The sequence below is a fragment of the Barbatula barbatula genome (genome assembly GCF_947034865.1).
Source record: "Barbatula barbatula genome assembly, chromosome: 11".
Taxonomy (NCBI): Eukaryota; Metazoa; Chordata; class Actinopteri; order Cypriniformes; family Nemacheilidae; genus Barbatula; species Barbatula barbatula.
Genome location: NC_136774.1, coordinates 20,756,831 through 20,770,643, shown reverse-complemented (window position 1 = coordinate 20,770,643; position 13,813 = coordinate 20,756,831). Strand labels below are relative to the sequence as shown.

At 39.2% G+C, this 13,813-nt stretch overlaps 1 protein-coding gene across 2 annotated transcripts; it reads left to right on the top strand.

Annotated features, from left to right (window-relative positions):
* Positions 1-402: 402 nt before the first annotated feature.
* Positions 403-13,238, top strand: ift81 (intraflagellar transport 81 homolog). 2 transcript variants are annotated; one of them, XM_079467338.1, is made up of 18 exons: positions 403-787; positions 1,160-1,263; positions 1,473-1,653; positions 1,984-2,073; positions 2,178-2,243; positions 3,219-3,329; positions 3,448-3,532; positions 3,664-3,827; positions 4,267-4,362; positions 4,620-4,766; positions 6,865-7,014; positions 9,635-9,763; positions 10,451-10,540; positions 10,661-10,747; positions 11,051-11,122; positions 11,205-11,290; positions 11,791-11,836; positions 12,366-13,238. In XM_079467338.1, the coding sequence occupies exons 1-18, from the start codon at positions 644-646 to the stop codon at positions 12,546-12,548; spliced, it is 2,031 nt and encodes a 676-aa protein (XP_079323464.1). In that variant the 5' UTR covers positions 403-643; the 3' UTR covers positions 12,549-13,238. The 2 variants fall into 2 exon arrangements, with proteins under 2 accessions (XP_079323464.1, XP_079323463.1); XM_079467337.1 differs by lacking the exon at positions 12,366-13,238 and having other exon boundaries at positions 11,791-12,136.
* Positions 13,239-13,813: the final 575 nt, after the last annotated feature.

Below are 13,813 nucleotides of genomic sequence, written 5' to 3'. Positions count from 1 at the left end.
ATATTATTAAAGAGTAAATCTAAAGACACATGATGGAGGAGTGTTTGTTGTCTTGCTAGTCACGTCTGTTTTATTAAATAAAACATATTTTAGTTACCTAGTTATGCTACCGATATTAAGTAATGGAGTAAAACGCACAACTGTGTTATATTGTACAATAAGAAATAGTCTTGTTTGTAGTGTAAGATTGCAAATGTGCTTTAATGATTTCGATTGAACATTAATAAGAAAAAGTATTATATTTTATTGAACAAAGTTTATTTATAAAAGTTTACTATAAGGCTCTAGTGTATGTGTTCTACGGAGTTACCCACTAAAATTTTATGCAGTTAAAAAGACTTTTAAAAGACTTTTACTTTGGAAGAGAAAATTCTTCAGATGACCAACTTCCCGTTAGCAACCAGGCCTGTCGTAACGGTTCCTATGCAGGATTTGTTGACGTTTTCTGTTCTCGCGGTTAGTGTATGTACCTTATACAACGATTTAACATTTTACCGAAAGCATCTACTACAATTAAATAACAATTCTCGTGAAACGTGCTTTAAGAAGGATGACGGCAATTCGTGCGAGCTTTTAACGTATTTTTTAACGTATCTCGAAACATTAGATATTTTGTTGGGTTTCAACCAACGCAGTTTTTAAGATGAGCGAACAGCTTAAATTCATCGTTGAGCAGCTGAACAGAGAGCCTTTCAAGAAAATGTTCAATCTTATTACGTTTGACTCACTGGAGCCGATGCAGTTACTGCAGATATTAAATGATGCTCTGGCTGAAATCGATCCAAAGGTAAGAGAAATCAACTTCATCAATACTGATGCAGAATATCAGCACTTACTCTGACATCTCCAAATCTGAAACCGCAATAAAAATGTCATGTAAAAGTTTAAAGCCTAGCAATGCACGAACTGAAATGAATAGGAGAGAGAGAGAGAGAGAGAGAGAGAGAGAGAGAGAGAGAGAGAGAGAGAGAGCCTATAGATAGCATATAGATAATGAGAGAATTGACAGACAGACAGATAGATGATAAATAGATACTCTGTGTTCCTTGGTTTCATTGAAGCACACGATTCATATTTCACACATTGAACCCTTGTATTGCGAAAAGTATAATCTTAACATGTCATCTTATCTAAATGAATAAGTTTTCTTGTGTTTCAGCAAGCCATTGATATACGCGAGGAGATGCCTGAGCAGACAGCCAAGAGAATGTTCACTCTTCTGGGGATGCTGAAATACAAACCTCCTGGAGGCATTTCTGAAGTGTAAGACAAGGAGTGAGAAATGATGTAGAGCAAAGGGGGCGAAATTTGGTCAAGCAAAAGCAAACGTAGTGTACCGTGAAATGCATAAAAGTGTACAAGTATTATCTCCTCATACAATTATGGGTTTAAAGTTAGGAATGGCTGAAGGGGTGTACTGGTTAAAACACATTACATATCCAGTCACATTTTACATGCGTGTGCCTCAACAGAAGCAGTTTTCGTCAGGGTTTAGTAATAGGCAGTAAACCCGTAGTGCACCCCATCCTACACTGGCTGTTACAGAGGATTCCCGAGCTGAAGAAAAGGGCATACCTTGCTCGCTTCCTCGTCAAACTTGAGGTGCCTGCTGAGTTTCTTCAGGATGATGTCATCGCTGAGACCTACCACCAGGTGTGTCTGCAGAACATTTATGATATATTTTTACAAAGCCAATTTTGGTTACTTGGCGATATAGTCTGTAATTTATATCTACAAACATTACATAATGTAATTTGATAATTATAAGTGCTTATTAAAGATTGAATTTTTATTTAATGTGTATTTCAAAACAGCAATACAATCATGCACATCAGGGTTTGTATTGACCTCCTCTTTTCCTTGGCCCTCATGTTTGACCCACCGAGTTTCAAGGCCTGTTTAAGGACTCTGCCTTTAGATCCTGTATTGTGTTTATAGTGATAGAGGGTTCATCAAGCTCTTCCTATTCCATTGTTTTCACAGTATGGGGAGCTGGTGGAGACATTCAAGAATATCCACAAAGAGTGTGAACAGCTGAAGAGCTCAGGTTTCTCCACAGCTGAGATCCGTCGGGTAAGCAAAACTGCATTAGCGGTGACATCTTGTGTGGCCTCATCTGGCCTGTGGCATTCCACATTAAATAAACAATGATAATAAAAACAAATGTGTTGCTGCAGGACATAGTGACAATGGAGGAAGAGAAAGACCAACTCATCAAACGGGTGGAACGTCTTAGAAAGAGGGTGAGGATGACTTATTGAGTTTTTATTAAACTACTTACAACTATGTATTCATACGTCTTCACTGTGAAATACATCCACAAACTCAGTGTTCTCAAACAGCCGAGATTAGATTTACAATTAATCGTGAGATTAATCAAAGTTTGTGTCTAGGTTAGGTCAGGTCAGGTCAACTTTATTTGTATCCGTAGGTAGACTTGATTTGCAGTGTTGTGAGTACACATATACAGACATCACAAACATTAAACATTGCATTATAGAATACTTAAAATGAAAAGTGCTTTAAAGTTTCCAGCATCACTTAAAAACCCGCTTGGACCAAAAACAACAGATAAACAGCATACAAAAATGTATAATAAAGACAGATTATTTCCTAAAACCTAGTAATAGCTGCTGGCACCAAGCCATTTTTAGCTGGTTACATAATATAATGTATGTATGGGCATTATGCATATAAGATTTGTATTTATAAAAAACATACACATACATGCATATATCTTACTCCCCGGGCGCTGCAGTGATAGCTGCCACTGCTCTGGGTGTGTGTGTTCACGACTTGCTGTGCGTGTGTTCACTACTCTCTGGATGGGTTACATGCAGAGGTCACAATTCAGGTATAGGCCATCATAACTGACAAATAGGTCACTTTTATATATTTAAGACAAATATAATAATCAAAAACATTTATGAAGTTAAATTATTGGTAGATATAAATAAATCCATGTACATTTTTCCTAAATACAGTATGTACACATTTGTGTGTATGTGTTTATAAATACAAAATTAATGCACAGTACACACACATAGATTACCTGTAAGTTAACAAAAACTTTTATTCTGAATGTGATTAATCGAGATCAATCGGTTGACAGCCCCTATTTAAACCACTTCAACAGAAGTTCCATGTCGAATAAGGAGGAAAAAGTGGTTTAGGGGCCTTTGAGTCTTCTCTGGTGTGATGCTATTTTTGTCCACTAGGTAGAGGCTGTGTCAAACCACCAACGCATGCTGGAGCTGGCCAGACAGTTAAGAGTGGAAAAGGAAAGAGAAGAATCTCTCGCTCATCAGAAACAGGAGCAGAAGAATCAGGTAGAAACTATGTATATTCTTCTGTGAATCTGTCGATTCTCACGTAACAAAACCTGTTTTCAAAAGCGCAGTTCACTGGATGTTTGATGGCACAAGCTGTGATTTCTCTTTGGTTTAGCTCTTTCAGGCAGAGCAGAGAGTGCAGAGATCTCAGCTCCAGCTCAAAGACTTGCAGCAGGCGGCCGCAGATGCAAAGCCAGAAAGTAAGTCAAGCAATGTCTGGAAAACGTCCCGATCTTATTCTTCCTCTTTCAAAAATGTTTCCTCTAGTTATAAGTGTGGTCTCATTACAAATGAATTAGGAAGAGTAAAGGCGGCGTGATCTTATTCACAGGCCTTATGAAGAGACTCGAAGAGGACATCAAGTTCAACTCGTACATGGTGTCCGAGAAGCTGCCCAGAGAGGTGGAGAACATGAGAAAGGTGGTACAGTACTTACAGAAGGTGGCATCTGAACCAGCGATGGGCCAAGCTGAACTGAGAGACCTGGAGGAGAAGGTCAGCACAGATCGTCCCATCCCAATTTCTTTATTTTTGTCTATAACTTAGAATGTTCACCAAAAAACCTTTACAATGGCTTATGGGTAGTGTTAGTGTACTATTTGCCTGCGTTCATTCTTTGAAAAATCTACTAAAATAATATTGGGAATTTCACACTTGGATTTCTAGGCCTGGAAATTAACAATTGAAGCTAGGCTTCAAATATTAGAAATAGATCTTTGCGAGAGCTGTTTCCATAATCCGTGTTCAGCAATCGAAGTTTGTTAGGTGCCCAAGTGAGCATCCGCTGTGCTAAGAAGTGTTACTTGATCATTGTTTCTAATTTTATTGTGTTTCAGTTCAGTCACATTTATACAGACAGCTGTTTTCATCTCACATCAGAAGCTAGTTTGGGCTTTCACCTTGCGTAAATTGAAAATGTTTCTGTGCTCATTAGATCAAAGAAACCAACAGTGAGAATAACCAGCTCATTGAGAAAAGGATGGTGCGGAACGACCCCATGGATGATAAACTCTCTCTCTTCAGACAGCAGGTCAGTTGCCATCATCATGACCTTTTATCACCTACTTCGATGTCTCTGAAAACCGAGGTTTTTGCTCTTCACAGTTTCAAACATCTTTAATCATAGAGAGTTGAGTAATGTGTGATTTAGTGTTGGCCCCTTTATGACTTTTAAATCCAGGGTTCCTAGAATGGAAATGTTCAATATCACTGACAATAAAATAGAAGATCTTCAATTTGAGAAGCTTCAAAAGAATAACTTACCATTTCATAACTTGTTGATTGTAGGCTGCTATTATAGTCCGTAAGAAGGAGAGCAAAGTTGAGGAGTTGCAGGAGGCCCGTGAGGAGCTGGCCGCTGTGGAGAGAGAACTGAACATGAAGAACAGTCAGGCTCAAGAACAGGGTGGAGCGGAGCTGATCCGTGGAGATGAGGTATAGAACGGTCACATCACATAGAAACACTGGGCCTTGAGCTTTAATGTACACTAATGGATTACGAAGTCTCTCTGATCAGGAGTCTTAATTCTAACCTTATACAAATATTTTTAAAGGTGCTTTGTGTAATTTTTTGGAGGATCTATTGACAGAAATGCAATATAATATACATAACTTTGTCTTTAGAGGTGTATAATAAAGCGTTATGTTTTTACTACCTTAGAATGAGTACAGACACTACGGGTCCCCTTGCATGGAATTCTCCATGTTGTTTCTACAGTAGTCCTAAATGGACAAACTCCTCTAGAGAGCGTGTTTCTTGAATGAGCCGTTGGTTGCAATTTGCAACCTCACCGATAGACGGCGCTAAATTTCATACACTAGACCTTTAAGCTTTTTAAATGTTATGTTTGTGGCCTTGTCTAAAATAATCTTCATATTGAATAGAAAAAAATAACTATTAACAAAAATGTCCTCGTTTATACAAACTTCAGAGATACATTTCACATTGTGTTTTTGTATTTAACATTTTAAAGAGATTTGTCTCAGTGGTTTTGTGTCCATACAATGGAAGACAATGGAGGCCAGTGTTGTTTAGTTTCTAACATTCTTAAAATATCTTCTTTTGTTTAAATGATAAAAGAAATTGTTTTTTTTTGGATGAACTATCGCTGTAAATTTCAGCTCTGTCTTGGGTTGAATGCACCATTGCTTGAACTGTTTTTCCATGATAGGTTCCACTTTGTCTCTGACACCTGTAAGCTATCATGTCCTTGCTCTTCTCTGTGTATTTGCATGATTTTTGTATGCAGACGTTCCAACCCCGCCTGCCCTTATGCAGAGATATTGGCAGTCTAAGCAGATAGAGCGGCACCCTGCTAAAATAGGCTCCTGTCCCTCCTCCCCCAATCCTGGACTTCCTGCGATTTTATCAGCGTCCCCTCGATAACGTTTACTTCTGTCCGTGGCCCATCCGACTGTGAACATCGAGTGATGGATAGCTTTAACAGTGGACAGAGTGTGTGTGTATTAAATGTGACAGGGATGTTCAGGACACCGAGATAAACAATATCCATGTATGGTCAACCTGTTGCACAATATACAGAAAGACACGAAAGGGAAGGATTTGAAAGCAGTGAGACAACTAAAAGGGATAGTTTACCTAAAAATGACAATTATTTAATAATTTACTCGCCCTCATGTTATGCCAAACCCATATGGCTATCTTTCTTCTGGAGAACACCAAAGAAGATATTTGAAAAATAAACGCAATGTTTTTAAATTATGTGAAATTTGTGATAGATAGACAAATCCACACATCCACAGCCAACAATTTGGAGTGTTTACGACGAAGAGGCTCAAGAGAACACAGCCCAGAGTTATTGCTGCCCCTACCAATTTCTCCAACCTTGTCTGCCCTTGCCGTCCAAAAATACACAAAGCATAAACTCTCACACACAATCTCTGCGTGCTCCAAGTGACATACGGCACATTGTGTGATTCTCTGCATTTGTAGCCATTGGCAGGACTGACAAGTGGAATAGCCCGACCGAACGAGGTGCCAGATGAAGATGTTTTTTGTCCCTCCGGCCGCATGCCTGCAGGCTCAGGTTTCTTTTGTTGCCAACCACAGAGACGTCCCAGCCGCACTCGCCCCTCTTAGCGTCCTCAAAAGCTGTGTTCTCCCCTTGATTCTCACCTGCGCCGGAGAATGGGCCAAGGCCACAATGTTCTCCTAACTTTGTCTTGTTACACACACCACAATACCGTACTGTAGGTTGTGTGTGTGTCAGTTTTCCTGTCTAAGATGCAGCTCTGCTATGTTTGCTGTAATTATGAGATGTAGTCACTGAGCCCGAGCACATTGCATTTGTGATCTGTGTTTATCCCTTCTGGAATATCCCATCATCGTGCAATAGTTTGGTAAATACGTTATCACCTTTTGCGTATTTGAGTTTTAAATATTAAACCAAATTTATTTAGTAATTTTATTAAATAATAATGTAGTATCTGTGCTTGAGTATTTTATAACTGCTTTCTCTCCACGTGTTTTTTATATCACAACGGTTGTCTACTTTTTTGTGTTTTGTTGTAGTTTAAGCGGTATGTGGCCAAGATGCGCGGCAAGAACAGCATGTACAAGAAGAAACGTCAGGAGATGGCTGAGCTGAATGCAGAGTATGGTGTTCTCCAGCGGACTGAGGAGATCCTGAGAGAACGACACACAACTGGACAGCAGCAGCTGGTAAACACTCAGTCCCAGAGGCACTCATGAACATCCTCTAGTTTCTTTGTTTTTACCCAAAAAATGTTGCTTACCTACTTGACATTAGATTTTGGGTTGTTTGGTTGGTTTAAGAGTGTTTTTTTTAAACATGGATGTGCACCAAATATCTGACACTGGTACACACGGTGGTACCTGCATTGTTGACGTAAACATGTCGCAACAATATAAAGTGAATTGAAGTGAATAGCAGAAGAAACAACTTTACTTAAAGGGGCCATATCAAACAGAGCTTACGCATATCTCATGTTAATCTTGTATATTTACAGAATAGTATCGCACCCTTCAAATATCCGTTGAGTCTTTAGTTTGATCACATTCATAAAAGACAGATACAGCTGTACGATTATTTCTGAAAACATGCGACGCCTGTGGGGGGAGGGAGGAGGAGGCGGAACTAAAGCACGTGCGCACACATTGTCAACAAAACACAGACAGTTTCACTTACAGCGTGCGTTTCATGTCCGGCATTGTTTAGGGCTGGGAAGGCCGCTCCATCTATCGGTTTCAAACGGTCTCCAAATCCAGCGTTATATATCCATATAACATTCATCACCCAAATGCAGTGAACAGACAAACACAGCTGAACTTTGCAAACGTAGTTCACTCTCTCTCCACTGTACACAAGTGAAAGTGACTTGAGCGCATGCTTTTCCAGGAGAATTGTCCAATAAGGGACTAAGAAAAGTTGTTACGTAACGATTTTTCAAAAACGTTCTGATACCTGTACGAACGCTGGGGGAATATATTGAGCACAGAAATACTACGTCATACGTCCAACTCGTTTTTTGACAAGTTGACCATGTCAAGCATGAGAAGACAGCACGTTTAACATCCTAAGTTAAAAAGTCAGAATGCATGCAACACAGGGCTGGTTTAACTGATCTTTGTCTGTAAACAGCCTGTAATAATTCTCCCATCCAAATCTCTTTTCTTAGAAGGCCTAATGCATTATGTGTGACCACAGCCCTTTTATGTTCGCTGGGACATGATCTGCCGTCCTCGTACCCATCTCTGTCCATTCAAATTGCATTAACGCTGAAGTTACAGCATCTTCCTGGAAATGATTTCACACCCCTAAACCGTCCCTGCCTCCGACTCGCTGATAGCCCATTTGACGCAGAAAGGATGAGCTGGAGCTATTTGTGATCGCGCCATTTGCTCGCTGTCTGGCGCTGTTATTTTGTCAGCAGGGGGAATTTTCCTCCCTTGGATTGCGGTTGGTGGCATAGGCATGGGCCACCCCTCCTCTTGGCACCTGATGTTCAGCTTTCCTCACTCACTCGAACAGAGGTGGCAGTCCGGCCATCGATCAAACCCTTAAAATGCTCGTTCTCCGTTCACGTGTCATGTCATAGTATACGCAAAGAGCTATATCAAGAGCATCACAATTGCATTAGCCAATAAACATGACATGCGTCGACAGACTGACGCCTTCAAGATAACAGGGAGTTTGGCCGATACAAATCAAGGACCATTTTGGCTAAAGGTGACCATGAGATATTTCATATCCGGAATATTTTCACTGGTGATTTCCAGACAGGTTTCAAGTTGTCACTAAGGCATAAAAATATGATTAGTCATATAATTTCTACATGATTTATTGTGCTCAGCAGATTCCTGCCTTACAACAAAGTCATGCCTAGTCCCTTCTGTACAAGAAGTGCTTTACGCTGCAGTTTGTGGCGCTGAGCCCTGGCTGTCGGCACAGACACAAGCCTTCAGATTAATGGTCCAGTTAAAGGTCCAATGTGTCATTTGTTTGGAGGATCAATTGACAGAAGTGCAATATAGTATACATAAAGGAACTATGTCTCAGAGGTGTATAAAGACTTTACATAATGAAGCATTATGTTTTTATTACCAAAGAATGAGCTTCTGTCTAAATAAACTGCAGGTCCGCTACATGGAATTCTCCATGTTGTTTCTACAGTAGCCCTAAATGGACAAACTGCTCTACAGAGTGTTTCGTAAATATGTTACGAAACAGTGTCTCATTCAGCAAAGAAACGAAAATGTGACAACATCTTTGTTCTGTGTCAGCCTTTGTAGTGCTTCAAAAGGGAGGGATCGAGCCGTTGGTTGCAATTGGCAACCTCACCACTAGATGCCACTACATTTCACACCTTTAATAAATGTCTTCTGAAGCAAAATTATGAGAACAAAATTATATTTTGAGCTTGTTTAGCTAAATTAAATTAAAAGACATACCCATAAGTGCACTAAATTTAAATATGGCACCATGTTATTTAACTTAAAATCTGAATGGTTCTTGCATGTCTCATGACAAAATATCCTGTGACAACTAGTCTGAAGAAATCAGTAAATTATAAGATTTTAAAAGAATGAATTTGAATTTTTGGTTAAACGTTTTCCTTTGAAAGCATATTAAGGAGCTATTCCGTTTTAAATCATTTGTTGGATGAAACTGTTCAGCTTGCGGCTTAAAATCTTTGCAGATTTTCAATAATGAAGATGGTTTACTTTAAGCAAACTAAAAGGCCTTTCGGTAACCAAATGTAATTGAATTTGCAAGGGAAATTTTTTTTTATTTATGTGATGTTTGTGTTCTGGTGTTCAGCAATCTCTAGAGGCCCAGCAGGGGATCTCGGGATACAGCGATACTCAGGAAGAACTGGAGAGAGTTTCAGCAATCAAGAGCGAGCTGGACGAGATGAAGGGACGGACGCTGGATGACATTTCTGAAATGGTGAGCTTGGGCTGAAAGAAGATTCGCCGGCACAGCTTGAAATACGACATGTTTTTCTGACATATTGTGCTGGGGAACATAAGCTCATGGAATGAATAGATGGGCTTCTTTGGTCATGGGTTGCTTGATTTCGCTGAAACAATTCAGATAGACTCTCCGTTGAGATGTACTCGTATGTGTTTTTTAATGGAACCTATTTTGATCGCACACAGAGAAGACGCAAATGCAAAAAAAGAGTCTAATTTGAATAAATGGTTTAGTCAAGAACCCCTGTGGGTATACTAATGAAATGTATAATAAGAGCGCTATTGTTATTTTGTTGTGGGTGTATTTCTTAAAGGGATAGTTTACCTAGATAGTACCTTCGGTGGATCAGAAAAGAAGATGTTTTGAGAAATGTCTCTGGTTTTGTGTGCATACAACTAAATTCAATGGGGGGCATGTTGTTTGGTTACAAATGCTCTTAAAAATATATTTTTTTGTGTTCTGGAGATGAAAGAAAGTCAGGTTTTGAATGACATGAGGTTGAGTAAATAAGTAAAGGATTTTCTTTTTTGGTGAACTATCACTTTAATAATTTGTACAAAACAGAATTAAGTGAGTGACATCTGTTTTTAGTTGGATCGTGAATGTGATTGCCAGATGGAATTCAGCTTCGGTAATAAAGAACACCTGTGTTTATTTCAGGTAAAGAAGCTAAATTCAGTAATCGCGGAAAAGAAGTCTGCACTATCTCCTCTGATAAAGGACTTGAGAGCTTTGAGACAGCAACACGCGGTGAGCTACTGTTTAGCATCAGGACTAAGCTATTTGTTTCTGATAGCCATACTGAGACACTATCAAATACAGAGGGAACTAAGCATATCAGTTAATAATGTGACTGTCTTCTTAAAACAGGAACTCGCTCCAGAGTACGAGCAGAAAAAAGCTCAGTATGATAACTGTGCCGCAGGATTGGAGAGCAACAGGTCTAAGTTGGAACAGGTATTGGGGCATAAGCAAGTCTTTAAAATTCTGATTCAGTTGTAACTGATATATCAAACAAACTTCAGATTGACGTCTCATTCAAAGAGGAAAAATGTAGAGAAGTTTTGGATGATTTACAAAATATTCTTATTTCAAATTCTTATACAACATCCTGTACAGACAATTCCAATTTATGAGTAGACATTTTTCAATTCTTACTTGTTACAAATGTTTTTGAATTGTCTTAAGCATTGTGAAATATTTATTTTCATATGTTAAAGCACAATCTGGTAGAGACTGATTCTCCTGATTTTTTTACAGGAAGTCAGGACTCTCCGGGAGGAGGTCGCACGGGAGGAAAGCCAATATCATTACCTTAACTGCATGAAAGAGGTAAAAACATCTTCCTCTCAGAAACTTGAAATCTCAGGTCGCGTGCTTCCGTCTCAAACTTTTCCTGGCTTCTCCTGTACAGATAACCGAGAGTCAGATTGAGAGAGCAGCCAATCAGAGTATTATCAATCAATCGATGGACCTGCAGGTGCGGAGGACGGCTCTCAGGTAAGAAACTGGTGATACATCTGCTTTAGATAAACACAGCTGTTAACAAATACGAGCCCTCTCCTCTTTTCCTACTGACAAACACACGATTGCCGAGAGACTCTTTTGAGCTTGTGGCTCTCAGCATGCCTGCCTGCTGCTGCTTAGAAACGTGTTTCTTTTCTTAATCGCTTTTGTTTCAGAATTGTTTGAAGCAGCTATTCACTCATTCCTGATCCGCCTACACATTTGAAATGTTGCCGTATTTCTGTTAAATGTGGGGGTGGGCGGTGGCTTTATGGTTAAGAATCTGGGCTGCTTACACAAAGGTTGCGGGTTCAGTTTCAAGTAGGAGTGACTCAGGAGCTTGTGATCATGAGTCGGTTCTTTCACCATTGAATGACATTCGCTGTTAGCTGTCTATTTAGAGACGTGTTCAATAGAATGCAACTTAAAATGACACTACAGGTGTAAATAATAATGAAAGTTCTTTAATATTGGTTTTAATTAATCCTTTACAGAGAGAAGTACATTACACACACAGCAGAACAGGATTCCTTGGGCAAGGTGAGAAAAACATCTTCTGATCATCTGTGGCACATAACTAGATCCAAGTCCGTACTGGCTTTATCTCTTGTGTCGGGGGTCAACTTGGTGTTTGTTAGGAGCGGGGGTCTCTGGCCCCTGTCAGAGTCCTGCCAAACTGTGTGGAGCATGCGATCGCTGTCACGGCACATCGTGCCAGTGCTGGAACAAAGCTTGTGAAAAAAGCTTGTGTGGTCCACCCTCTCAGCACTATGACGGTATTCAAAGCTCTCCCATGACTGCTGGCCCTGTATTTGAACTCTTTACTGCTGCTGCTCTAGAAGCCCATTAAAACAACAAGATTTGTTTGAACATGTCCACAGCAAATTTAATGCCTCGGCAAGAATATTAAATTCAGATAACTGCTCATAGGTCCGTTTTTGTCAGCCGTGCTTTGAACTTATGTAAATGTTTGTTTTATCTTCAATTAGCATTGGAAAAGGTGAGGCTGTGAATGGTGTTCAAAGGTGCTATGAAAGCCGACGTACATTGTGTCTCTTTGGGCTCACAGGTTCTGCGTCAGCAAGTGAAGCAGATGCGGGAGAACCAGGAGTCCAATATGAAACAGATGAAGATGTGGAAGGACCTGGAGAAGCTGTTGGAGTGTAAGAAACAGTGCTACCTCAAGGCTCAGAGCCAAGCGCCTATTGGACACATTATCCAGGATGTTGGCAAGGATATGCTGGTTCTGTAAAGCCATTTGTCTAGTAAAAGTGATTTAATGGTTTAATAAATTTGAGTCGTTCGTCACTGTAAATATGGTCATTAAGATACATCTTTTTTCGCTTATTTTATATTCTGTATTTGATCGGCAAAAAAATGGACAATTTTGTATCCTACTCTTCAAGGTTTTTGTATTCAATACATTTCAATTATAAATGTGCAGTCTGGTATTGAGATACAGGAAACATAACCTAAGGGTTGTCTGGATATGAGGGTTAAATCTCCCAGACCCACTAACTTTGACAAGTTCATAGTCTTGGTTTTGACACGTCTTTAAGAACAGGGCCTCAGTCTATGTGTCCAAAGATAACGCCTTACAAAGTGTTACACTTTGGATGCGCCCGCAGCAAGTTATTTTGGGAAACAACAGTCATGACATTGGACAAAAGAGCTGTCCAATTTAGGAATTCGACTGGATGTCCTTTTCTTTCTCCAGTCAGTGTAGAGCTACAGAAGTATACAGACTGACCGGCCTCTCTTTTGACCTATGTTTAGTTTTGTAAATGTTTATTTTCATATCTTTTCTACTGTGATGAGCAAGAGCGATGACTATGAGTTTTACTACCCAAAGTTCAGTTTTGCTGGGTTTGTTACTTTTATCATTACAAAGCTTATATTAATGATATATTATTGAATATAAAATAAATATTTACACTGCTATAAATGGTTTCTTGTTTTGACAGTCATTCATAATCTAAAAAGTGTTTCTTTATGCATTTAACAGATACTTTTTCAAAGTGATTTTCATAACATTGAATGTCTTTTGCATTTTACAACTTGTTTCTATCGAAATTGAACCCATGACCTTGCCGTTGCAAGCATCTTGCTCCATCAATTGATCTGATGTACAGGAACAAATTGTTATTTTTCTCATTTCTACAGGGAATTTATTTATACAAAATGTTCTCATTCAAACGCAAATACACAGAAACGTATATCTTCACATAAGCATAATAATAACTCTAAAAATGCACGAGCTGGAGATCTGGGGTAGTCATTTCTTCATTTATTTATATATTGGTAATATGATCGTATGCATAAGTCACCCTGAAAAGGTGTAAGCACGGCATTGTGTATGCTCTTCATAAGCGTATGTCATAGGATTGATACGTAAACGTAAAATATAATAAAAGAAAACTTTATTATTATACATATAATACATGTTTATTCATGTTACTTATAGATTAAAATAGATACAACCCGTAAAAACTTTCCAGGTATAACGTGTACCTGTGG

What these genes read in the sequence shown, in the direction of transcription:
- ift81 (XM_079467337.1), top strand. Translation starts at nt 644, where the DNA reads ATGAGCGAACAGCTTAAATTCATCGTTGAGCAGCTGAACAGAGAGCCT. An exon ending in CGCAGATGCAAAGCCAGAAA is followed by an intron (nt 3,533 to 3,663) that starts GTAAGTCAAGCA and finishes TCTTATTCACAG; the next exon opens with GCCTTATGAAGAGACTCGAA. An exon ending in CTTTGAGACAGCAACACGCG is followed by an intron (nt 10,541 to 10,660) that starts GTGAGCTACTGT and finishes TTCTTAAAACAG; the next exon opens with GAACTCGCTCCAGAGTACGA.